At 35.6% G+C, this 27190-nt stretch overlaps 4 protein-coding genes across 5 annotated transcripts; all 4 read left to right on the plus strand.

The window, feature by feature from the left end:
- The first annotated feature begins 4464 nt into the window (after positions 1–4464).
- On the plus strand, positions 4465–6599 carry LOC121419589. The gene is made up of 4 exons (XM_041614045.1): positions 4465–4546; positions 4875–5213; positions 5830–6166; positions 6560–6599. Exons 1-4 carry the CDS (start codon positions 4465–4467, stop codon positions 6597–6599), a joined length of 798 nt encoding a protein of 265 aa, XP_041469979.1.
- Positions 6566–7904, plus strand: LOC121420819. Its single transcript, XM_041615450.1, has 2 exons — positions 6566–6901; positions 7206–7904. The coding sequence occupies exons 1-2, from the start codon at positions 6751–6753 to the stop codon at positions 7553–7555; spliced, it is 501 nt and encodes a 166-aa protein (XP_041471384.1). The 5' UTR covers positions 6566–6750; the 3' UTR covers positions 7556–7904.
- Positions 7905–10394: 2490 nt separating this feature from the next.
- LOC121419590 (synaptogenesis protein syg-2-like) lies at positions 10395–17275 on the plus strand. The gene is made up of 9 exons (XM_041614047.1): positions 10395–10672; positions 10998–11339; positions 11865–12179; positions 12522–12851; positions 14292–14621; positions 14947–15294; positions 15653–15961; positions 16398–16709; positions 17083–17275. Exons 1-9 carry the CDS (start codon positions 10498–10500, stop codon positions 17217–17219), a joined length of 2598 nt encoding a protein of 865 aa, XP_041469981.1. The 5' UTR covers positions 10395–10497; the 3' UTR covers positions 17220–17275.
- Positions 17276–18173: 898 nt separating this feature from the next.
- LOC121420254 (synaptogenesis protein syg-2-like) lies at positions 18174–26720 on the plus strand. 2 transcript variants are annotated; one of them, XM_041614827.1, is made up of 9 exons: positions 18174–18497; positions 18761–19108; positions 19475–19783; positions 20190–20498; positions 20872–20968; positions 22034–22363; positions 22722–23063; positions 23407–23715; positions 24102–24391. In XM_041614827.1, exons 1-6 carry the CDS (start codon positions 18233–18235, stop codon positions 22059–22061), a joined length of 1356 nt encoding a protein of 451 aa, XP_041470761.1. In that variant the 5' UTR covers positions 18174–18232; the 3' UTR covers positions 22062–22363; positions 22722–23063; positions 23407–23715; positions 24102–24391. The 2 variants fall into 2 exon arrangements, with proteins under 2 accessions (XP_041470761.1, XP_041470760.1); XM_041614826.1 differs by lacking the exons at positions 18174–18497; positions 18761–19108; positions 19475–19783; positions 20190–20498; positions 20872–20968 and adding exons at positions 21636–21722; positions 24762–24886; positions 26187–26311; positions 26620–26720 and having other exon boundaries at positions 24102–24413.
- The last annotated feature ends 470 nt before the right edge of the window (positions 26721–27190 follow it).

Here is a 27190-nt window from a genome sequence, read left to right on the forward strand (position 1 = left end):
TACTTGAGATAGCAATTAGGATCTATGCGTTGAACGGTTTGATCTCCCTTACCTCAGAGCAAAGTGTTAAGTTATCTATTTTTTGTACGATACTGTATAAGAACGTCATAAAGATAAAAAACAGTCAATTATATTAATCATCGAAACATATGAATAGCAAAGTGAGGAAACTTGTTAGACACGAGTTTGAAATATATCATTTTTTCCTTTAGTGTCACCATCAAGGGTCGTTATGACTGATACGCAATCGGGCTGGCAATACTTGGACAACACCAGTATAAGTGTAACTGCTGGAGAGGCGTTTGGTATCACATGTGAAGCATCTCGGGCAAGGCCTCCTGTGGTATTGCAATGGGTGACACCTAAGGGTGTCTCCGCTGTTCATCACGATCAGTCGGATGTCATCCAAGATGGATCTTTCATCTCCCGGAGAACTTTGATAATCACACCGTCCAGGAACGATCACGGAAAGATTCTTAACTGCATTACATCACACCCAGAACTACAGAAAAATATGAGACGCTCAGTTAGTCTGAATGTTCATGGTATGTAACATTCATGAAATCATATACATATACATGTATTGATGTCATCATGAGCCTAAAAAATCCTGGATTTTTAGTCCTTGCTAAGTTTCTTAATATTCCATTTATGGAAAATAACCTAATAATTGAACCAATATTGCTGCAATATCACGTGCATTTCAGATCCTATTTCTAGTCCCCGAGTCCGTTTAAATGTAAGACGAACAGGCTGTTTCTAAACATCATTTCGCAGTAATCATGGTGATGTGATATGATATTGTATACTATTTCTATTTATTTCTCATTTATTTATATATCATTCAATTGCAAAACCGCTTTCCACAAAAGGGCATGTTCGTCTAGCATTCAATACTTCCTTCTTTATATATCCCTCTTTATGTTACTCTTATTTTATATCTTGCCATATTTACAGTTCTGCCAGCCAGTGTGCTGCTCTTTCCGACTGGAGGTAACCAGTCTCAATCAACGGTCATAAACGTTCAAGAAGATTCACCGACTTCAATCACTTGTAAAAGCATCGGGTCATTTCCAGCGACTGAACTATCATTTTGGCTTATAGTTGATGCCTTTGAGAGGACTCCGATCCTTGCAAATGTCTCAAGTAATAGGAGTATTTTAGACGACACTTTGTTTGACACTGAAAGTACCATTACCATAAGACCAGATGCCACGAAACATGGAATGCACATTGTATGTTCCTCGTATATGGAGGACGCCTTCTTTGTTAAATTACTGACAGCAAGACTAGTTGTTTACGGTGAGCTGTTATCCCTCAATGATAGTCTAACAATCAATATTTTTCACGGTAGAATTGTTTAAAGAGTATGATCATTCGATGGAAATTCATGTAGTATAATTTGCAAACCTGAAATGTATATTGCAATGTAGTTTTTCCCCTGTAGTTCTTTATGAAACGAACTCTCTATTGCTGTTATTGACGATTTAACGTTTATTTTGTTTTATTCCCCCATAAACTGTCCGGGATATGTTCAAGACCATGCTTATTTCTTCAGCTGAAGTTTAACTATGACCAATGGCTTTATGTTTCTATGAAGGGCTACCGGTCGATGTCACAATATCTATCCCAGGTGACATGTTTGAAGGTGCAGAGACCAACATAACCTGTAGAGCTCTTAATGGATACCCAGCTCCTCTCATTCACTGGTACATTGGATCAAGGAACCTGACAGATAATTCATCGCTGGAGGCTTCATTGAATGCAGCTGATCGATATGATGCTAAAAGCACTCTGACTATCATACCGTTGAGGTTTGACCATGGGAAACCTCTTCTCTGCCAGGCAGTCCAACCTAATATAACATCTTCTGCGGTGTTCGTGAATAACAGCATAGTTCTGAACATATCAACTCAGCACAGACATGGTCAACAGAGGGGCGATGACAGTATTGAACGATGAATTTGGTGGATTATTCAGAGATTGCAATAATAACCAAACGGGTAAATTAAATAATAATCGTCAAAGAAATGTGAATGGATGACATCAGTTCAAATCAGTATACCATATACAGAATTTTATTTTATTTTAACTATTGTTATTTCTTGGGTATGTGCGTTTCAACAAGCCTTTTTATGGCTTTTTTGTGCATGCCCGATTTCCATTCATTATTTTGTTCATCCATATTTTTATAATTATGTGCCAACCATAATTTCATTATCACCACTATTTGTTTCAGTTGTGTTCTGTTAATACCTTTTCTTTGTTTTATGTTACACAGCTATTTATTTTTACTTTGTGTATAGATACTTTTGTTCCCATTTTCTTCTTTTTAATGAATTTGGAAATAAATGCTGAATTGTTTAAACACGCTTTATTATGGCCATACGCATATTTTGTTCAAAGAAGGTCGTCGCTGAGCGAGCAAAGCGACCAAGCTCATCATGGGGACATTTTCTTTTGCATTTCGCGCACACTTTTGGTAAATATTTTGAAAATTGGAGTCAGTAAAAACGTGTCACTTTTGAAAATTCCGTGAAGGGGGGGGGGGGGTTCGCTGCGTACTGCTACGCACTAAATAACTAAGAAAATGCCAAAATCTTAAAAAAATAGAAAAAAAACTCAACACACAAAACACACACGTTAATATTATACAGGCTACCTTAAGTTACTCTTATAATGATGAAGAGTGACAGTTTTTCGAAAACTTCAAAAAGCATATTTTTATCTTTTTATTTATCATTTCATATAATCTAAATTTTAACTTCCTGACTAAAAACCCCATGTTATTCATTACTAATTATCTTGATTAGGATATGAAGAGAAACCTTGAGGTGGTGGGTCAGACAATATTGAAATAGGCGATGCGTAAAATTGATTTATATTGGAATATTACTTTTTATTTCACCTGTGAAGACAAATTAAAACAAATGTTGAATTATATAGTGAATCCGGTTGTATAAATGCTAATGAAAGTAATTATCTTCAATTGAAACAAAACTGACCATGCTGATTGTCAACAATGCCCCATTATATATAATGTATAATATACATATAATGTATAATATATTGTTTATTTCTTTATTTTATCTTATTTTTCATTCGTAAAATTCAATTAAAAAAGGGGTCCTTCACCCTTCAAGCTCTGCTTTTTAGTTGGTCTCATTCCCTTTCGATTTAATGGTACTATTGTATTAAAAAATGATTCAAATGTTATATTTTGTAAACATGTTTATTGAACTATCATTCTAAATGTAAAAATGTTTGAATGAGAATATGAATGAATTGAATTGAAATTGAATAATTACCCCTAGTATTGCAGCCAGAACTTAATTGAACCCATGATATTTAGTTGATTTTTATTCAACATCTATGCAAGGAACCCTATGCACCTTATTATAGATAAAATATTAAATGTCAGCACTGTACCTAGGATCAGAATATCAGTATTCACAATATAATTAAGTCTCTATATTTCAACAGCGGCCTATGCTATATGTATGTGATGTGATATCAAGCTCTTTATTTCTCACATTGCTGGATTGATAAAGAAGTCAAAAATAAGAAAAAAAATGTATTAAAATCAAACCTGTTTCTCCTTGATTAATAAGATACTATAGTGCGTGAGGACGTGTTTATAAAAGAATATATTGAGGTTCTAAAAATATTTAACGTCTAACCGATAACCAATTTATTCAAACGTTGACAAATAAGAAAATCTCAAGATAATGAAAAATATTGGAGACTCAGTATAGGGCATATATATTGTAGAATCTTGGTTGAAAAAAAAACTGTTAAAGCGTTCGACGAACATCGATTGAGTGACAGCAATAAAATATTTCAGATCTTCCTGTCTGTTGTGTGGTTTCTTTTCTGCTTCATGAGGTAAGTATATAAAAGAGTAAATAGTAAATTCTACAATTCAAATTAGCAAGTTAAATCAGTTTTATTATAGACAGAAGTGTAATCATTCAGTCAATTATCAATATCAACACCCAATTTCAGTTTTAAACTAATTTGGAGAAAATAAGTATTCTAAATATAACTTAAAAATAACAGTGATCGCACATCAACTTTTAAGGAAATAGGTAGAATCTGCTACCAGTTTGTTATCTTCAAGGAAAAACTCAATTAACTGAGTATATTATGCATTAATTAATGTATTCGGAAAAGTACTAACGATTCCTCTCCTTTTGTCTGACTTTCAACCTTGGGCAAACTAAATTGCACACTCTGTTGGTTAGATGTGGACAAGCCGATAGCCATAGATTACACAATAAATGTTAACAGATGGAAACTAAGTAGAGTATAACATGATTACTTTCGATTTTCGTGGCTGAACTTAAGTATACGACCTCATAGCCAATAGTGTAATTTGTTCAATGCAGTTTCGGACAACTTGGGAGTATGCATGTATTTTTTGGGGTCTATTACACTGCGATTGCTAAGCGAATTCTTATTAATATGACCGTGAGAATTCTATCATCGTATCTGGAAATGGCATCTTATTTGCACTTCTGCTTCATCATTCTCTTGTGCGGAAAAGGTATGTTGCATATCCTGTTCATAAAGTTCCAAAACATCATTTTCTGTCAAGAATTTCGAAAAACACGAAAAAATAAGTATTAAGGAGAAATACGGAATGCATAAAGTTCTATATAAACGTACTGATGATTTCCCCGTTCTAAAAAAGGGGGTAGTGTGGACGTATTCCGCATGTTCTTAGCTGATTCAAATATTTTCTTGCCACAAAATACATAATAAAATTGCTATAAACGGATTCTCATTTCGAAATGATGATACCTCTTGCTTTCAACATTAAATGTGGAATTTAGATATTATTAAGAAAATATTTCTATTAATCTATTTTGCAGACTCTCCTTCGGCAACTACGATTTCTTTTCAACTAGAGACCCTACCAGTCATCGGAGAAGATTTTACAATTGAATGCAGTTACTCACCTTCTTTCTATCCTCGCTCTGTACAGTGGAGACATGAGGACATCCAGGTTGCTTCTGAATCGTGTACTTCTACGAGTAGCTGTACAACTACAATTCCTAATCCAACAAAGTACAAGTTAATGGGAAATGACCACAGCACATCGCTTACAATAATCAATTTGACAGCTGGTGACAATGGGAGATACGCATGCGATTTTATAAACAAAAGTGGAATATGGTCGGCTGATGAGACAATACAAGTACTAAATCCAGGTAAGAAAGTAAAACAATTGGACAGCATGGGCGACATTCTATTCAAATTTTCTCAGGCTGTTTGGGGAAAGAAAATCAAGTTTCAAAGACAGCGCCAATGTTTCAAAGACAGCGCCAATATTTCAAAGACAGCGCCAATAGAATAACGTTTAATTTTGTTCATAGATAATGGCCTCGCTCAGCGATTCCAAGAAAGTAGGGGAAGGAGGGGCAAATTGAGCCACCAACCCCAGGCCAATAATGAATGAGTCAGACATTGTGGTGGTGTCATGTATTGATGATCCATTGCATAACCCCTTGCCCCACCACATTGTTTTCAACTAAAATGACATCCAATCAAGAGGGCATTCCGATGCAAGTGCAGTGCAGTCGTAGTTATCCTCAATTAACTGAAAATAGCTATTAGGACCAATGACTTGAACTGTTAGACCTTCCTAGCCTTATAGAAAATCTTAGTTTATTTATACATACGATATTGTAAAACACACACTAGATAGTCATTAAGATTGCAAGGAGAGCAATCAATTAAAGTAATCATCGAAGCAAGAGAGTTTGAAGAACTGTTTGACTCGAGTTTAACATCTAAATAATTATCTCCTGCCTTCCTTTTCCAAAGTTCCACCATCAAGGGTCTTTGTGTCTGATACGCAATCGGTCTGGCAATACTCGAACAACGCTAATATAAGAGTAACTTCTGGAGAGCAGTACAACATCATCTGTGGTGCAAATAGGGCAAGGCCTGCTGTAGTACTGGAATGGCTAATACCAGAGGACGTGACCGTTGTTCATCAGGATCAGTCTGATGACATTCGAGACGGGTCTTACATCTCCCGGAAATCTTTGACAGTTACACCCTCCAGAGAAGATCATGGAAAGATTCTTATCTGCATTGCATCACACCCAGAACTACAGAAAAATAGTAGACTCTCCATTAGTCTGAATGTTCATGGTATGTATCATTCATGTAATCATATACATGTTTCGATGTCATCATGAACCTAGCACATCTTAGATTTTCAGTCTTTGCGGAGTTTTTTAATATGCCATTTATGGAAAATAAGCTAAAGTTTGCAACACTACGTGCATGCTATATCCATTTTCTATATAGGCATCTGTTCAAATGCAAGACGAACCCGCTGCTTTTAAAAAAACATTTATCAGGAATCATGGTAATATTATTCATCTATCATTTGTTTGTATTTCACTAGCCGTTTATTTACAAAGGATTTCATTCGCTTACAAAACTGCTTTCCACAAATGGCCTACCCGCCTTGCATACAATACTTTTATTTTGTTATATCTCTCTCTGTGTTTGACACCTCTTTTCTATTACGCCTTATTTACAGTTCTGCCGACCAGTGTGCTGCTCTTTCTAACTGGAGGTAACCAGTCACCATCAACAGTCCTATACGTTCAAGAAGATTCACCGACTTCAATCACCTGTAAAAGTATTGGGTCATTCCCAGCAACAGAGCTATTGTTTGCGTTAGTTGGTGACTCTTACAGGACTCGGATCCATGCAAATTCCTCAAGCAATATGAGTGTTTTAGACGACATTTTGTTTGACACTGAAATTACCATAGCCATAAGACCAGATGCCGCGAACCATGGAATGAACATTGTATGTTCTTCGTATATGGAAGACGCCTTCTTTTTAAAAATACTGACAGCTAGACTAGTTGTTTACGGTGAGTTGTTTCCTTCAATGATATTAGAACTATGAATCAATATCGGTATTGGTAGAACAGATGCAAGAAAAAAATATGTTCATTCAATGTAAATTTATGTAGAATAATTTGGCAGGCATGAAATAAATTGCAAGGTAGTTACTTTCATGTACTAAAAAAAAAAACGATTTCACCATTGCTGTTATTAATGATTTAACTTTATTTTGTTTGATTCCCCAATAAACTATCCGGAATATGTTCAAGACCATGCTTATTTCTTCAGCTGAAGTTTAACAATGACCAATGGCTCTTTGTTTCTATGAAGGGTTACCGGTCGATGTCAGAATATCTTTCCCAGGTGACATGTTTGAAGGTGCAGAGACCAACATAACCTGTAGAGCTCTTAATGGATACCCAGCTCCTCTCATCCACTGGTACATTGGATCAAGAAACCTGACAGATAATTCATCACTTGAGACGTCATTGATTGCAGCTGATCGATATGATGCTGAAAGCACTCTCACTTTCATACCGACGAGGTTTGATCATAGGAAACGTCTTCTCTGTCAGGCAGTTCAACCTAATACAACATCTACTGCGGTGTCCAAGAATAACAGCACGGTTCTGAACATATCAAGTCAGCACAGAGGGGCGATGTCAGTAATGAAACAATAAATCTGGTGGACTATTCAGCGATTGCAATAATTACAAAACGGGTTAATGAAATAATAATCGTAACGATACAACAGTTGAAATGAACAATGCTTCATAGCTATTTTATACACGCTTTATCATGACCATACGCATATTTTGTTCAAAGAAGGTTGGCAGTGAGCGAGCAAAGCGGCCAAGCTTCTCACGGGACATGTTTTAAATTTCGCGCACACTTTTGGTAAATGTTGTGAAAATTGAGTCAGTAAAAACCTGTCATTAGTGTAATTTGTCTATGTGATGTGATATCAAGTTATTTTTTTTCTCACATTGCTGGATTGAAAAAGTTACCAAAAATAAAAACAAAACTATATTAAAATCATACCTGTTTCATCATTTATTGATAAAATACTATAGTGCACGATTACGGGTTCATACCCCCCAAAAAGAATATTAAGATTCTAAAAATATTCAATATATTAAAATGTTGACAAATAACAAAATCTCAAGATACTAAAAAGATTGGAAGTACAGTATGGGACATGTATATTGTAAAATTTTGGTTGGAAAAATAAAACTGTTAAAGCTTTCGACGAACATCCGAGTGACAGCAATAAATTGATATTCTTGAGAATTTCCTGTCTAATGTGTGGTTTCTATTCTATTTTTAAGAGGCAAGTGTAAAAGGGTACAATAGCAAACTCTACAATTCAAACTAGCAAATTAAATCTGTTTAGAAAGAAGTGTATTTATTCAGTCAATTATCAATATTAACAACCAATTTTAATTTTGAACTAATTTGGAGAAAGAAAGAGGTCTAAATAACTTAGAAATAACAGTGATGAGTAGAATCCGCTACCCGTTTGTTATTTTCAAGTAAATTTCAATTAGTATATTATGCAATAATCAATTCGGAAAAGTTCTAAAGATTCCTCTCCTTTTGTCTAACTTTCAACCTTGGGCAAACTAAATTGCACACTCTGTTGGTTAGATGTGGACAAGCCGATAGCCATAGATTACACAATAAATGTTAACAAATGGAAACTAAATAGAGTATAGCATGACTACTTTCGATTTCGTGGCTGAACTTAAGTGTACGACCTCATAGCCAATAGTGTAATTTGTTCAATGCAGTTTCGGACAACTTGGGAGTATGCATGTATTTTTTTCTATTACACTGCGATTGCTAAGCGAATTCTTATTAATATGACCGTAAGGATGTGAACATTCTATCACCGTATCTGGACATGGCATCTTATTTGCATTTCTGCTTCATCATTCTCTTGTGCGGAAAAGGTAAGTTGCATATCCTGTTCATATAGTTCCAAAACATCATTTTCTGTCAAGAATTTCGAAAAACATGCGAAGTATTGAAAAGAAATACGGAATGCATAAAGTTTTACTCCACAAACGTACTGATGATTGCACCGTTCTTACAAAAAGGGTAGTCTGAACGTATTCCGCATGTTCTAAAGCTGATTCAGATATTTTCTTGCCACCAAATACATAACAAGATTGCTGTAACGGATTCTTATTTCGAAATGAGGATACCTCTTGCTTTCAACATTAAATGTGGAATTTACCTATGATGAAGAAAAGAATTGTATTAATTTCTTTTGCAGACTCCCCATCTGCAGCTTCGATTTCTTTTCAACAACAGACCCTACCAGTCACCGGAGAAGATTTTACAATTGAATGCAGGTATCCACCTTCTTTATATCCTCGCTCTGCACAGTGGAGACACGAGGACATCCAGGTTGCTTCTGAATCGTGCACTTCTACGAGTAGCTGTACAACTACAATTCCTAATCCAACAAAGTACAAGATAATGGGAGATGACCGCAGCACATCGCTTACAATAATCAATTTGACGGCTGATGACAATGGGAGATACACATGCGATTTTCTAAACAAAAGTGGATTATGGTCGGCGGATGAGACAATACAAGTACTAAGTCCAGGTAAGAAAGTAAGACAATTGGACAGCATAGGCGACATTCCATTCAAATCGTCTCAGACTGTTTGGGAAAACAAATCAAATGTGCAAGACAGCGTCATTAAAAGAACGTTCAATTTTGTTAAAGGCCTGGCACAATGAATCCCAGAAAGTATAATGTCTTATTCTTTCACAATATTTCAACCTTTAGGTTTATTAATTACATTTTATTTTGACAAGACAAAAAAGATAAAAAAGTTCGCCTGAATCAAAGGAAACTGACGATGTCAGAATTATTCCTTGAAGCGCCGAAGCGAGTAATAGCTAATACACAGGGGATGATTATGGTCCATTATTATCAGACGTCTAAAAAACTAAATGCTTAGAGCCATTTAATGAGGAAAGATTATCATTGGCCATCAATAATCATTACAGCAGTGATGCTAGAAAGGCCAGGTAAGCAGAGGCCAAAACAAGATCGGACCTTCTGAGACCAAGGACATTGATTGCATGTCCGCTGCAAAGTCCAATTACTACTCTTCTATGGCCAAGCCCGAGTGCACTGCCTGAGTGAATGCATTGACTAAGTGAATGTCAAAGACCAATAAAACATGTCCGTCATTGAGTATGGACCCCCTCCCCTTCCCCATATGTAATTATTTTATTATTAATACCCCATCTTTCAGTGTATTATTTGATCTACGTAAAGAACTATGTAATTGCCGGTTGATTTTTATTTGATTGAAGGTTTTTTCGATAAAAAGTAGCATGAATAATGGACATTATTCCTAAATTAATGAACAATCTGTGTGAGCAGGAAATGTTGCACCTAGTCTCTACAATTGTTTTATAAATTTTCCCTACATTCATAGCTCCGCCGTCGCAGGTCTCCATTGACATTGCACAATCCAGCAACCCGATTTCGAACTCCGCAACTATAATAGTAACTTCTGGAGAACCGTATAACATTACATGCAATGCTTACCAGGCAAGACCTCCTGCAGTACTGACTTGGATTATACCAGATGATATGATATTTTATGTCCACGGTCAGTCCGATATAATTCAAAGAAACAAGTACGTGTCAAGTAAAAGAGCTACCATCACGCCCTCAATGAATGACCAAGGGAATGTTCTGCGCTGTGAAGCATCACATTCTACCCTATTCACCAACTTAAACGTTTCAGTGTCCCTGAGTGTTCATGGTATGTATAGGTTATAGATCAGCATAGCGTAGTATACATGTAATTATTTAATTGATAAAAAGGTCATTTTGGTACCGTTCAGTTAATCTGAAGGGTGCAGTCTATGGACTTGGTTCCATTCTTATGCAGGCTGTCAATCCTAAGATCATTCTATACGGTAAATAATAAATTCATAATTATGTTTAGCCAATATCGCAGAAATGTATCACGTTTAGTTATTGTTCATTGATTGGTGTATTAATACAAGACATATTCAAAATCATTTAACATTGTCACAAGATTAACGTCTGACTATTCTCTCTCCGTTTCCATTCAATTTTCAAAGTTCTACCGTCGAGCATGACCCTCTTTCAAAGTGGAATTGGCAAGGACAACGATTTTGGACAAGCAGTCATTTACGTTCAAGAGGGTTTACCCTCGTCAATAACCTGCAAATGCATTGGATCATTACCAGCAGTTGAATTTGTTTGGAAACTTGGTAGTTCTACCATTCTTCAAGATAATATTAGTCTTCAAAAGCATAACAATGCGATAGATCACAGTTTGTACGACACTAAAAGTATCATCACATTTATTCCAGAGAGAAAGCACCACGGAAAGTCTATCCAATGCTTTGCAAGCTTAGGAAGCTTTTCGGAACGAAGGTTTGCCAAAGTCCTTGTTAAAGGTGAGTTTCTTTCCTATATATACCTAAATTACATTTGTCTAATCCGTGTTTTCCTCCGAAATTACAAACATAATCCACTAAATCATATAAGATTTACACAGGTGGGATATATTTAATCATAAAACATCGTCGATACATCGGTTTCTTTACAAAAACACCATTATTTTTTTTTCAACTCTCTGTATGTTTTGGGTGAAATTACGTGTGACACCTAATATTACATCACGTTTGATAAGTAAATGTTTTTTTTCTATTATATTTACGTCATGTGTTTGCTGTACAAATTCCAGTTATTAGATGGTCCAAATAATTCCCCCAAACGAATTTCAGCTAGAACTAATGATAGTGACAGTTGTTGATGGTGAGAAATTTTGATAGTGAGGCGCACTTTGGCGGTAAATGTACACTAGTTAGATCTGTGGAGTAAATCGGCACCAAGTTTTATGAACACTAACCTTTTTACCGTGCAAGGACAATTTTCGAAAAGGTATTTCTTTTATTTGGATTTCCATTTCCATTATAAAGGTACACCTGACAGTATACAAATTGCTTCCCTTGAAGATGCTACGCTGGAGGAAGGAATGGAAATCAACGTAACCTGCAGGGCACTAAATGGATACCCTGCTCCATCAATTCATTGGTATATTGGATCAAGAAACATCACCAAAGACTCATCTCTTCAGAATACAGTCAATGCTGTTGACCGATACGATGCTGAAAGCACTCTGATATTAGTTCCAAATTGGCTTGAACATGGGAAGCGTCTCCTTTGCCAGGCAGTTCAAACTACACCAATTTCAAACATGTCAATAAACAAAAGCCTCATCTTGAACATATCATGTAAGAACTAACTCATGTCATGTTTTTGGTAGAAAAAGATAGGATAATTGTCCCTTTATAAATTCACGAAATTCCCAAAGAGACTGCTGAATATAAAATGATGTTCATATTCTTAAATGTAAATAAAGTAGTGCAAAGAGTAGAGATATTCATGATGTTGATTTGTTGATTGTTTTACCTCTTTGTATAAAAGGGTAACGTACAGATCGTTAAGCCTCTGAAGTCGAGACTTTTGGGATATTCTCTTTAAAAAAAATTCTCCTGCTTTTTCTTGCATAAAACCTATTGTTTTTATCACCTAGTGTCCTGAATGTTTATAAGGTTTTTCCCTTTTGTTTCTAGATCCGCCCATGGTCTCCATTACTGCTCGACGTCTTACATCACTTACATCCCATAAAGGAAGTGGGGCTTTAGAGTTCATGCTGACATGTAGAGCAGATTCCAATCCACCTGCCATTGTCTTTGAATGGTTCACTGATGAAACTGTTGTTTTCAATGACACCAGTAACATGAAGCTCCACCAGGATAACCCAGAACAAGCAGAAAGAGAGACCGTAACTACTAGTGACCTGATGATTCCAAGCCGACCCTCTGAACATCCATCGATTTACAATTGCAGTGCTGTGTCCAGATACGGATTCGGATCGGCAGTATTCAACTCCTCGTTATTTCGTAAGTTGAACTGCGATTTTATTTTTATTTTGGATATTCTGTTTTCTAAAGTATATATAATTGAATGCTTATAAAAGCTATACAAGTTAGCTTTCATTTATAATACAAAACATACAGTATGTCACATATGAGACAAAACAATGAATTGTGGTTAAATGAAATGAAAAAAATCGACTGATAACTTTTACTCTGTGTGCGCATTTTCATAAAGTTATCCCAGATCCACCTGCCTGGCTCATCGTTGATCAAGACCAGACAATATCTTCATCCATTGTCGTTGCTTGGCAGCCATGATTCATCATCGCGTTACATAAATATTGCTTTAAACTGAATCGAAAATAACTTTTAAAAATGCAGGGAATCAGATGAGTAAACGTATTCTATGTACATGTATAATGCATGGATGTAAGTATAAAAAGGCCCGAAACTATATTCACACTTAAAGTTGTTAGATATTTTTACTTCCGTGACGGAAATGCAAAATATTTACTTATGCATTAATAATGTTACATGTGTATTACAATGAATATTTGTTATAATAAATCATAATGTCCACCAACGACTAGATAATTGACTTTATTGGATATTATTGGATAGATTTGTGAGTGTGAGGCTGTATGTATGTTAATTCTGCCCAAATTTTCTTGTTCAGCATCTCCATTTATAGCGGAACACCACTGATTTTACAATAAAAAATGATAGATTCAAAAGGAATACCAAATTAATCACTCATTCAATGTCTACTGTTACCAATATTATCACTTTCCCCTAGAAACTGAGGAGTAACATAATCTGGATAATGTTCTGCCACCCTCATGCTAAGATAATCAAAGCCTGCCAACTGACGAAAGAGCGCCCCCTTTCCATCTACATGTAATAAGCTTTTATCGTTTTACTTGTAATGTTAATTTGAGTTTAAGTATGCGAAACCGAATCAGTGCAAGAAAGAGGATATATAAGGAAGTGTGATTGCTAATTCTCCTAAGCATTTTGTCTCTTGAAACTTTGTGCTCTCATAGTTTGTGAATCTACTCTCGGCTGAAACAAATAGAACGTCGTCGCATTGCTTATGATCACTGAATGATGACGTCAATTTCATTGCCAGTAGTTCTTGCTCTTTGCCTTGAAATTATCATGTCAAAAAGCTGTAAGTACAATGTTTTGTTTATTTTTTTCAATAAAGTAATTTGTTTGAAGCTCCTTGCTTGTAGTAAATAAATACCGGTCATCTGTTGTATATGGACCTATGACTTTTACCCACTGAAATCTTTACTTTGTTAGAGGGATATTAAACATATTACTTCAAAGCTATGACATCAAATATTTTCAGACTTTTTAACCTTCATAACTAATTCCTTCACGAATATATTATTATGTATGACACGAATTGGGCAAAATGTGATTGACTATTTACACTTAATTATTTCATTATATCATCAGCTCCACCCAGCATAATTTCAATCACGGATGGAAGGGGTATTCAACACTATTGTTTTAACAACCTCTCTTTAACTCCTGGGAAGAAAAATGATATCACATGTGAAGCTCATGGGGCAAGGCCTCCTGCAGTACTTCAGTGGCAGGTACCAGATGGTGTACTGATAGATCTTCAAGATCAGTCTGATATTATTCAAGACGGATCTTACATCTCTCGAAAAGCTGTGACAATCACACCCTCCAGGAACGACCACGGAAAGATTATCATCTGTATTGCATCACACCAAGAACTACAATATGAACCTCGGTGCTCAGTTCAGATCAATGTTCATGGTGTGTATGCCATAGTTATTTTGTGTTTGTAGATGCCATTCTTAATCTTTTGAGAGCCTTTTATTGCCTCCACTGTAATATTAAATATAACGAAATGTTTGAGCAATATTTATACGTTGCAGATTGCTTTGCAATATCTCAGCATTTACCTTCAAGTCGACATAACAGACAACTATGTCCTGTATAGTAGACAGTAGAGCATACATGTATCTCTCTTCAATATCATTTATCCACGTGTTAATCCAATAACATCCCTGATCATCCCGTCAGTTTAGCTCTCCAGCTTACCCACTCTCAATCTGTCTCTTTCTCCTTTCATTTGAAGTTCTTCCAAGGGATGTACTGATTTTTCGAAGTGGAGGTAACCAGTCCCATTCAACCGTCATAAACATTCAAGAAGATTCACCGACTTCAATCACATGTAAAAGCGTTGGGTCTTTTCCAGCCACCAAACTATCATTTAAGTTATTAGGTGGCACTGGTCAAGCTGACAATGTCCTCATTCGCGCAAATATCTCAAGTAAAAGGAGTGTTTTAGACGATACTCTGTTTGACACCGAGAGTACTATAATCCTACACCCAAATATTGAGCATCATGGGAAGTTCATTCAATGCTACGCAACACTTGATGGGGTCTTAGCCGAATTAGTGTTTGCCAAGCTGGTAGTTTACGGTGAGTTCTTCGTCGTCTGTTTCTGTTGGTGATTAGTGAAAGGAGAATGTTATTTATACAAATGTTGTTCAATCTAATGCCTTATTAAATGTGATCTGCTGGACGTCATCCTTAACATGATAAAGTATATACTAAATAGTCGTGTATTTTTTTTTCTTACGCTATTCCAAGCTGAGAAAGGGCACGTCGTCATGGCTTTATTGAGTTTCACTTAATCTAAAAAAAATGTTTCCAAGAAGTGTTTCCACTCTCTTTTACAATTTACAAAAGACGTTGTATGGGTTTAATTTGAACTAACACTTATTTCCTAATTTTAAAGCACTGAACTATGTATATCGATTTTACGTTTCGTCCAAAGGCTCACCAGAAGACATCATTATGAGCTCTCCTGTGGATCTTTACGATGGCAAAGAAATCAATGTAACCTGCAAAGCTGTTAATGGATACCCCGCACCGCATATCCATTGGTACATCGGATCAAGAAATCTTACAGAGGATTCATCTTTAAACATAAGTGAAAATAATGCTGGTCGATATGACATTGAAAGCACTCTGACTTTAATACCGACGAGGTTTTACCATGGGAAGCGTCTTCTCTGTGAGGCAGTTCAACCTACAACACTCCCAGCTCGATCGGTGAATCAAAGCTTGGTTCTGAACATAACGTGTAAGTATTGATTTCGGAAATGCATTTGATAAGACTTCTTGGCTGGTTGGAAAGATGGGGGCCTTGTTGAATTGCATATTGGTTGTCTACATGTTTACCTCATTGACCCGTTGACTATTTAAAGATTTGTTTTCGGCTTTTCTTGCTCGCTTGATTAGTAGATGTTTTACATATTTAAAGAAAACTTTAGACTTTTGGATTTCCTTTTATATTCATAGACTATAAACATCGCAATAAGACCAATTATATCCAAAATTACACTTCCCTCTTCTGTTTACAGAGTAGCTATACAATGTTTTGTTGTCTGTTTTTGTTTCTGTCTAAATAAGTTTGATTTTGATTATCTATTTCTGTTCTATCCACATGATTCTTATGCTATTCTCATTTTATATTCATTTCTGGTGTATTTGTATTTTGTCTACTCTATGTGATGTAGATCATCCCGTTGTGTCAATTACTGCTCGCCGTCTTACATCGCACAAAGCAAGTGGGACTACTGTGCTCGCGTTGATATGCAGAGCTGACGCATATCCTCCTATCATTACTTTCGTTTGGCTTTGCAACGAAACTGTAGTGTCAGACGACTCCAGTAACTACAGACTCCCTGAGACTATATCTGAAGATGCAACACTAAGGTCCAGCGTACTTGAGATACAAAACCCACTCTCCCAATACCATTCTGTTTATAAATGCAACGCTGAATCAGAATACGGCTCGGGAAGTGCAGAATTCGATTCCCTTTATTTGTGTAAGCTGACTATTATCATTTTCCTTTTGTATTAATCAATAACAAATAAAGTGGTGTGATCAAAATAATACTAAATACTTTGTGTAATTTTACATACATGTAATTGATGTTGTTTTGAGTCTTAAAAATAAAACATTATATTTTTAGACATGTGGCTTTTAATGGCTCCTCCATATTTCAAAAAAGGTGAATTTGATATGTTTTATTTAAAAATGAATAAAGAAAAAATAATAAACAAATTTATACATTTTGTTCAAAATGAAATATTTACTTTATCATATCAATAAGGTCTCAGCACAGAAAATATTGATGTGTATTGATTCATGTTATTAACTTATCCTGTTTTTTTAACCATATTTCTTCTGTTTTACAGATTTTATTCCGACTCCACCATCTGGGTTCATCATGTACCGAAACCAGACGAGATCGTCATCTCTCTTTGTTGCCTGGCAACCAGGATCACCATTAGGGTATGAGAAAATCGCTCCCTTTGCCATACTTTGTCGATGAAACAAACCTTCATACATGATACAACTTTTCAAATAATTCCAAGAACCAAAAAAAAAGATTGTTAAGAATTCGAACGAAGTGAAACAATCACTTTGACAATAATATAATTGAAAGAAAGGGAACAGGGTGTGAAACAAATCTAGGAGTATCACTTTCCACGTTTCGCTTTCCCCTTCATTTATCGCGTTTGAGCTTAGTTTTAGATAAATAAAATACATTTAATATGAAATAATATACTATTGTTTTAAGTTTTGCTCGTTGTTTGAATGTGAGTGCAATGAAAAACAGGTTTGTTTATTTTGGTATTCGAATTGAACAGATTTCTACAGCCGCATAAAACGCAGGATATCAGATATATGCTGGATACTATTTTGATACCCTTGCAGAATAATAATCATATCATACTCAGGTCCATTGACGAAAGAGCGCCCGCTTTCAATCTAGCGAACTTATGTATTGAAGACAGTTTGCGAAACCGAATCCAAGTAAAGAGTGCATATAAGGAAGTGCCACTGTTAATCGTCCAACCATTCCATAGAATCTTCTGTCTGTCGAAATAGACAGAACGTCGTCGCATTTCCTATGATCACTGAATGATGACGTCCATTTCTATGCAAGTAGTTATTGGTCTTTGCCTTGAAATTATCATCTCACAAAGCTGTAAGTATGATTCGTATTGTAATATCGTCTATGAACGTAGTGTACGAACCACATAAACACTTGCCGTATGAATATGCATGGGTTAGCATGACATATTTCCCCCTAAATTATTCCCCTAAGACCCCTGTACTCCATATTAGGGATGATACTTGAAGGTGCGAATATTCAACGAGGGCATTATTGAATAATTATATAATGTATATATACAAATGTATCCCTTTTCTGTAAAACTATTTAGAATAAAGAATATTTTCTTTAATACTGAATGTATTATATTTTCATCACAAGCTCCGCCCACTTGGATCTATATTATTGATGGAAAGGGCATCCGTTACTTCAATAACTACTCTTTAATGGTAATAGCTGGAGAGCCATACAACGTCTCATGTGCAGCAACTAAAGCAAGGCCTCCTGCAGTTCTGCAATGGCTGATACCAGAGGGCGTGGCCGTTGTTCATCAGGATCAGTCTGATGACATTGAAGGCAGTTTTTACATCTCGAGGAAATCGATTACAATCACATCCTCGAGAATTGACCAGGGAAAGATTTTAAGCTGTATTGCATTACACCCTGAACTACAAAGAAATCTTCAATGTTCTGTTCATCTCAATGTTCAGGGTAGGTATTTGTATGAATATTTCTATATCTGTAGGTTATGTTCCGATGCCATGCATTCTCATTTTTTGTCTAGCCTTTTATTGATCAAATAAGACAAACCTATATAGCAATATTACTGTTAAACAAGCCTTCTTTCAAAATCCTATGATCATTTGTTCCATTTAGTATGTGTTAAATGATCTAAATTCTAAAATCATTCCTTCTCTCATTTCCTCTTTGCCTTCCTTTAACCCGCTGACTTGCTCTTCTCTTTTCTTTTGAAGTACCTCCTGTAAATGTGCTGCTCTTTCCAACTGGAGATAAACAGTCAGAGTCAAGACACATAAACGTTCAAAACGATTCACCGACTTCAATTACTTGTAAAAGTATCGGGTCATTCCCAGCAACCGAGCTATCATTTCAGTTAGAAAGTGACATTGGTCTTGCTGACATGATCCCTATTCGTGCAAATATCTCCAGCAAAAGGAGTACTTTAGACGATACGTTGTTCGACACCGAGGGAAATATTACCAAGCACCTAAATATTGAGCATCATGAGAAGTACATTTATTGCTACGCATCATTTGAAAAACACATAGTCGGATTTACGTTCACCAAAGTGATCGTTTACGGTGAGTTTTCCCCCTTTTGGTTGGTGATCTGTTTTCCAAAAGGTGTTTTTTCCATACAAAATATTTTACAATTTGTTGGCCTATTAGGTGTTAGATGTATCTGGTGTTAACCGCCATCATTTGCATGACAAAAGTATATTCTAAATAAATGTGCATGGGGGGGGGTAAGGGCCAGTTCATCATCGCTAATATTCAGGATTTCAAGTAATGTACATGTAAGAAAACGAAGGTTTGCAAGATGTTTTTTTATCTCGGCCCCCTTTTACAAATTACAGAATACACCAAGTAGGTACCGTTGGAAATAAAATATTATTCTTAATTTTACGGTATTGATTTGTAAATACCCTTTTTACGATTTGTTAAAAGGCTCACCAGAAGGTATCAAAATTACTTATCCAGTGGACTTCTACGAAGGTATAGAGATAAATGTGACCTGCAAAGCTGTTAATGGATACCCCGCACCGCATATCCATTGGTACATCGGATCAAGAAATCATACAGAGGATTCGGCTTTGAACATTAGTGAAAATGAAGCTGGTCGATATGATGTTGAAAGCATCCTAAATCTAATACCGACGAGGTTCGATCATGGGAAAAGTCTTCTATGCGAGGCAGTTCAACCTACAACACATCCAGCTCGTTCGGTGAATCAAAGCTTGGTTCTGAACATAACATGTAAGTGGTGACTTTTTAAATGCATTTAATACGACTGGTGGACTGGTTGAATAGATAGTTAACCCGTTTGAATTGCAAATGATCTTGTCTGTCTACACACTTTCCTCGTTGACTCTGATTATTTAAGATATTTTTTTCTGCTTGTGCTGTCCGCTTGTTATGTGTTAAACAATATTTCTAAAGAAAACCTGACCCATTCGGATTTCTTTTTACGAGACAAACTTTATCCAAAATGACACTGCAAACTTCTTTTCAGAAAGTTATTGGACAATGTTTTGTTTTGTGCTTTGCTTCTTTTTACGTACATGAACTTGATTTTATCATCTTTATCCTGTCCCCATGATTATTATACTTTTCTTATTTCATATTCATTTCTAGCAAATTTGTATTTGTGTCTGTGATGTAGATCATCCCGTTGTGATAATTACTGCTCGACATTTTACATCAAACAAAGCAAGTGGGACTCCAAAGCTCGTGTTGACATGCAAAGCGGACGCCAATCCTCCTGTCAATACCTTCGATTGGCTATGCAACGAAACTGTAGTGTCTAACGACACCAACTACAGACTCACCGAGACTATATATGAAGATACAACACTAACCTCGAGCGTACTTGCGATTCAAAACCCACTCTCCAAATATCATTGTGTTTATAAATGCACCGCTCTATCAGAATACGACTCAAGAAGTGCAGAATTCAATTCACTTTATTTGTGTAAGCTGACTATTCTTATTTACTCTTGAAATAATAACAAATAAAGTGATGTGATCAAAATAATTCTAAATACTCTGTGGTTTTACATACATATATTTGATGTTTTTGGTCTTATACCAAACAAAAAGAAAACATTGTTAGACATGTGGCTTTTATTGGAAATTAGGTGAATTTGATATGTTGTATTTCAAATCGAATAAAGAAAATGAATAAATGAATTAATACATTTTCATTTTGTTTCAAAATCAAATACTCATTTAATCCAACCAATAATCTCTTAGCACAGAAATATTGAGGTATTGATTTAATATTTCATTTTTGTTATTAACGTATTCCGTTATGTTTTTTTAACCCTTTTTCTTTTGTTTTACAGATTTTATCCCGAATCCACCATCTGATTTCATCATTCACCGAAATCAGACGAGATCTTCATCTCTTTTCGTTGCCTGGCAACCAGGATCAACATTAGGGTATGAGAACATTGCTATATTGGCCATATGCACGTTGTCGTTAAACAAATCCTCATACATGATTAAACTTTTGTAAATAGTTCCAAGAACCAAACGGAGATTGATAAAAATTAGAACGAAGTGAAACGATCACTTGGACAAGAATATGATTTCAAGAAACGGAGCAGTGTGAAAAAAATAGGAGTATCACTTTCCACACTTCGATTGTGAACATCGCTTTCCCCTACTTTTATTGCGTTTGAGCTTAGTTTTACAAAAATAAAACTACATTCGTTATAACATAAAATACTTTTATTTTGCTCGTTGTTTGAATGTGAGTTCAATGAAACAAAGGCTTGTTCATTTTAGTGTTCAATTTGAACAGATTTCTACACTCGCATAAAACCCATGATATATACTGCATACTATATGTTGATACCCTTTTGCATAATGATAATCATACTCAAGCCCACTGACGAAAGAGCGCCCGCTTTCGATCTAACCAACTTGTGTTACCTGCTATGTTCATGGCTATTTAAAACAGTTTGCGAAACCGAATCTATAAAGGAGGGAAAATAAGGAAGTGCCATTGTTAATTTCCCAAACATTTCATGTTTCATAATTTCAGGTTCTTTTATTCTGCTTGCATTTAGAATCTATTGTCGATCTGAAGAGACAGAACGTAGTCACATTGCCTATGATCACTGAATGATGACGTCTATTTCAATGCATTTAATTCTCGGTCTTTGCCTTGAAATTATCATTTCACAAAGCTGTAAGTATGATGTGAAGTGTAATTTCTTTCATTAAAGAAGCTTGTATGAAGCAAATGAGCACTGTTCACGTGAATATGCAGAAGTTAGCACAGATGCGTGAATATGGCCCCTAAATTATTTGTAGGCCACATGAGGGATGATAGTTACTTCAACGGAACTTCGAATATTCTACTAGGGCATCTTATTATATAATTGTATTTCTAAGAATGTATCCTTTTACGTAAAATGCTTTACAAAAATAAAGAATGGTGTATCTAATACTTGAATGCATTAAGTTTACGTGAATGCATTATATTTTTTTCATCGCAAGCTCCACCCACTTGGCTCTATATCATTGATGGAGAGGGCATCATTTACAACTCAAACAACATCTCCCTAACCGTAATAACTGACCAACAACAAAACATCACATGTGAAGCATATGGAGCAAGACCCACTGCAGTATTAGAATGGCGTTTACCTGATGATATGGCAGTTGTTCACGATCAGTCTGATGATATTCTAGACGGATCTTACATCTCTCAGAAAGCCGTGACAATCACTCCCTCAAGGGATGACCACGGAAAGATTCTTCGCTGCATCGCATCACATCGAGAACTACCAGAAAACCTTCAATGCATAGTACATGTGAATGTACATGGTAGGTATTTTGTATAAATACATCTGTCTGTAGGTTATCTATACCGATGGCTGCCTCATTTACTCCCAGCTTGTCATCGTCCATTTTACACAAACCTCTTTACATTGAGCGACATTACTCTTAGACAAATCGGTTTTTTTTCTTGCAAATAATTTATTTCATCTGCCGATGTTAATATCATTCTCAGTATACCAAAAAAAAAATGCTAACGGCATGTCTCTTATAAAATTCATCCAATTCTACATGCCATTTAGCATCTGTTAATAATGTGCAACAGAACTCTTTATTTCCATTCCTTCTCCTTTCCCCTGCCTCTGTCTCTATCCCTTTGACTCGCTCTTTCACTTTTCCTTTCAAGTTCTTCCTACAAGTGTGTTGCTCTTTCCAACTGGAGGCAGCCAGTCCCAGACAAGACTCATATACGTTCAAGAGGATTCACCGACTTCAATCACATGTAGAAGCATTGGGTCATTCCCAACCACTCAACTATACTTTCAGTTAGAAAATGGCAATGATCTCGACGAAAGAATTCTTCCAAATATCTCAAGCGAAAGAAACATTTTAGACGATGCTCTTTTTGACACCGAGGGTACTGTCATCTTACACTTAAATATTGTGCATCACGGAAGGTACATCAAATGCTTCGTATCGCTTGAAAAATCTATAGTGGAATTGCTGTATGCCAAAGTAATCGTTTACGGTGAGTTCTTCTTTACCCATTTAGGTTTGCAATTTTTGAAACTGCATTTCCTATTCATACACAATATTGATGCAGGTGTTCCCTTTCATTCACATGCTAAAGAAATATTCTAAATTGCATTGTTTAGGATTTCTTACAATTTTCATTGCCAAAAATGGGCCACGTCGTCATCGCTTATATTAAGTTTTCACATAATCTAAGAAAATGAAGGCTTGCAAAAAAGTATTTTCCACCCTTGTACAAATCGCAAAATACATTAAGGGGGTTCAAATTCAACATGAACTTAGTTTTTCGTTTTTTAAAGCATCTAATTATGCATTTTGTTTTTACGTTTCGTTCAAAGGCCCACCAGAAGGCATCAATATTACTTCCCCTATGGACCTATACGATGGCATAGAAATCAATGTAACCTGCAAAGCTGTTAATGGATACCCCGCACCGCATATCCATTGGTACATCGGATCAAGAAATCTTACAGAGGATTCATCTTTAAACATAAGTGAAAATAAAGCTGGTCGATATGATGCTGAAAGCACTCTTACTCTAATACCGACGAGATTTGACAATGGGAAACACCTTCTCTGCGAGGCACTTCAACCTCCAGCATTCCAAACTCGTTCGATGAATCAAAGCTTGGTTCTGAACATTACATGTAAGTTTTGGTTTTGGTAATGGCTTTGATAAGACTTCTTGGCTGGTTGGATAGATAGGGGACCTTTAAAAAATGCAAACGACCTTGATCATGTTTTCCTAGTTGGCCCATTGGCTTTTAAAATATTTTTCTCTGATCTTCCTGCTCGCATCTTAAGTACATGTTTTAGAAATTGTAAAGAAAACTATAAACGTCGCCATGAGACAAATTATATAGAAAATGACACTGCAACTTTTTTTTACAAAGTAATTAGACAACATTTTGATTTCCATCTTGCCTCTTTCTAAGAAAAAAAATCATCGATTTCTGTCCTTTTCTTGTGATCCGTATGCTTCTTTTATTTCATATTCATTACTGGCAAATTGCATTTTGTTTCTTTGGTCTAGATGCTCCCGTTGTGTCAATTACTGTCATGCGTCGTACATCGAGCAAAGCAAGTGGGACTACGGACCTCGTGTTGATATGTAAAGCGGACGCTAATCCTCTTGTCACTACCTTCGTTTGGCTTTGCAACGAAACTGTAGTGTCCAAGGACACCAATAACTACAGATTCATCGAGACAATATCGGAAAACGCAACACTAACGTCCAGTGGACTTGGGATTCAAAACCCACTCTCCAAGTATTATTCTGTTTATAAATGCACCGCTATATCAGAATACGGCTCGGGGAGTGCGGTATTCGATTCCCTTTATTTGTGTAAGCTTACAACATTTTTTTTATTTTCTAATAATCGAATAACAAATAAAAGTATTTTAATATTTCTAAATGATTTTTGTAAATTTTAATAAATAATTTATGTCGGTTTGGTCTGAATACAGGAAGAATCATCATTCTTGTGGCTTGTTTCCCTAAACATTGTAAACTAGTTGAATATGATATGTTTCACTTTAAACTTAACAGATAATAAGGAGTAAATGAATTAACAAAATTTGTTTCAATATAAACATATACGTTGTCCTATCAATAATGTTTTATTACATAGAATATTGATGTATTGATTTAACATTTTGTTAATCTTTATAAATTCATTTTCTGTTTTTACAGATTTTATCCCGAATCCACCTTCTGGGTTTATCATCCGCCAAATCCAGACGAGATCTTCATCTCTTTTTGTTGCCTGGCAACCAGGATTCATCATCGGGAAATAAGACAAAAACATCTTTCCGAAAGTAAGGACCATGATATCAAATGATATGAGATCAGTAAAATGTAAAGTTTCATAGTAGCTTATATTAGCCATCGTATCGCCCACGTGCTTTTACAATATAAACACTCGAAAATGTGATACATCCGATGGTTATCTATTGCATATTATTTGATTGAATCAAAGGGTCTTTGAAGAGAAATGTATTTTATGGAATAAGTATAGTTTTGATAAATAAAAATATTTTTTTAATGTATCATGACATATACAAAGGATAATACCATGTGGTATATTGGATATGTCAGTGAATGTTGGTACCTGAAATTGTAAAGGTAGCCTTCAATCATTTTCCTCACTATCACACTATTGATGAATAAAGCAACAAAAAAGAGATCGTTCAACACTTTGAGCAGCTGAATAAAAAAAAATAAATATCAAGCTAAGACGAAACATGTGTATGAGTGCTTGTATTTGTTCTCCAATATGCTGAAACACTCCGTGATATATGATAAAATATAATTAAGACACAAGTAGCAATTTATTAGCATCATTTTGATAACCGTCTCTGAGACGTATTTAGCTTGTGCCCAGTTTTCTCAAATTCAAACAGTCTGTCGGCTGCGTTGAATGCTTTCTGTTGTGTGTAACTCATGTGCACCCACTATTATTCACTACACTGTACATTCATGGTGCATTGAATATACTGTATGTAGGTCATGGTGGGTTCATCCAGAGATTATGTGTTGTAACATGTAGTACAGATTCGCTCAATAAACGTTGTCATTGAAACTACACCTCATTCATTAAGAACCAAAATGAGATTTAAAAAAAGAAGAATCAGATCAAAGTGAATTGACCACTTTAACAAGACCATCATTGACGGAAACGAAGCACAGTGTGAAATATATCTAGGAGTATAGACACCTTCCATACTTCATTCATGAGCATCGCTTCCCCCTACTTTTAGAGCGCGTGTGCTTAACAAAATTTACATTCGTAATAACATGAAATACAATTACAATATCCGTTCGTTGTTTGAATATGAGTTTAATGAAAAATACACTTGTTCATATTGGCATAAAGTTCTAAAGGATTTTTGCAGTCACATAATGAGAATCATATCATACTAAGGCTCACAAACAAAATAGCGCCCGCTTTCCATCTAACAAGCTTTAACATACTTAACTTTTATGTTGACGTGTGTCTTAGACAATACGAAACCGAATCCATGTACGAAGAAAGGAATATAAAGAAGTACCGATGTTAATTCTCCAACTCATTTCATATCTCATAATTTCGTGTTCTTATACTTTCTTTCCATTCAGAACTGACTGTCGGTTGAAACAAGTAGGATCTCGTAGCATTGCCGTAAATTGTCGCTTAATTATGATGTCTATTTCTACACAAGTAGTTCTCGTACTTTTCCTTGGTGTTATCATCTCACAAAGCGGTAAGTAGACCTAGGTCGCATTTGCTTCATCAAAGCATGATGAGAGCAAGTTTTACGTAGCAAATAGATACTGATCGTATGAATTGGTAAGAACACTGTGTATGAACCAACGATTATTGATTATCGAAATATGTAGGGCCTACGCAATAGCATATTACCTATAAAACGAAATCATAATTTTACGGATAATATCCTGATAAGTGTGTATCAAGATATACATCATAACACAAAAAAATAAGTTACAAATTAAAAACCATTAATATAGCAAACTGACTTTACTACTGAATACATCTTATTCTTATATCTAGCTCCACCCACTTGGATCTACATCATTGATGGAAAGGGGGTTCGTTATTACTTTAACAACCTCTCTATAACGGTAAAAGCTGACCAACGGAATGACATTACATGTGAAGCATATGGGGCAAATCCTCCTTCTCAGTTCAGTATTGGATTGGCATGTACCAGATGATATAGTTATAGATCTTCAGGATCAGTCTGATGTTATTGAAGACGGATCTTACATCTCTCGTAAAGCTGTGACAATCACACCCACCAGGGATGACCACGAAAAGATTCTTAGCTGCATCGTGTCACACCCAGAACTACAAAATAAACGACTACGCTCAGTTCATCTCAATGTTTATGGTGTGTATGTCATATGTTGTCTTTGTTTGTAGAAGTCATTCTTAGTCATTTGAGAGCCTGTTGATTCCTCCACTGCAGTGTATAAAATGTCTTAGCGAATCTATTCCTTTGCAGATGGATTTACATTATCTGTGCATTTTGCTTTCATGTCCACATAGCATGCGTAATATACAGGAAAATGTTTTTAATGTATGTACTAAATCATTCAGTCTCCTCAATATCATTTTACCA

The sequence above is a fragment of the Lytechinus variegatus genome, chromosome 8 (assembly GCF_018143015.1).
Source record: "Lytechinus variegatus isolate NC3 chromosome 8, Lvar_3.0, whole genome shotgun sequence".
Classification (NCBI taxonomy): Eukaryota; Metazoa; Echinodermata; class Echinoidea; order Temnopleuroida; family Toxopneustidae; genus Lytechinus; species Lytechinus variegatus.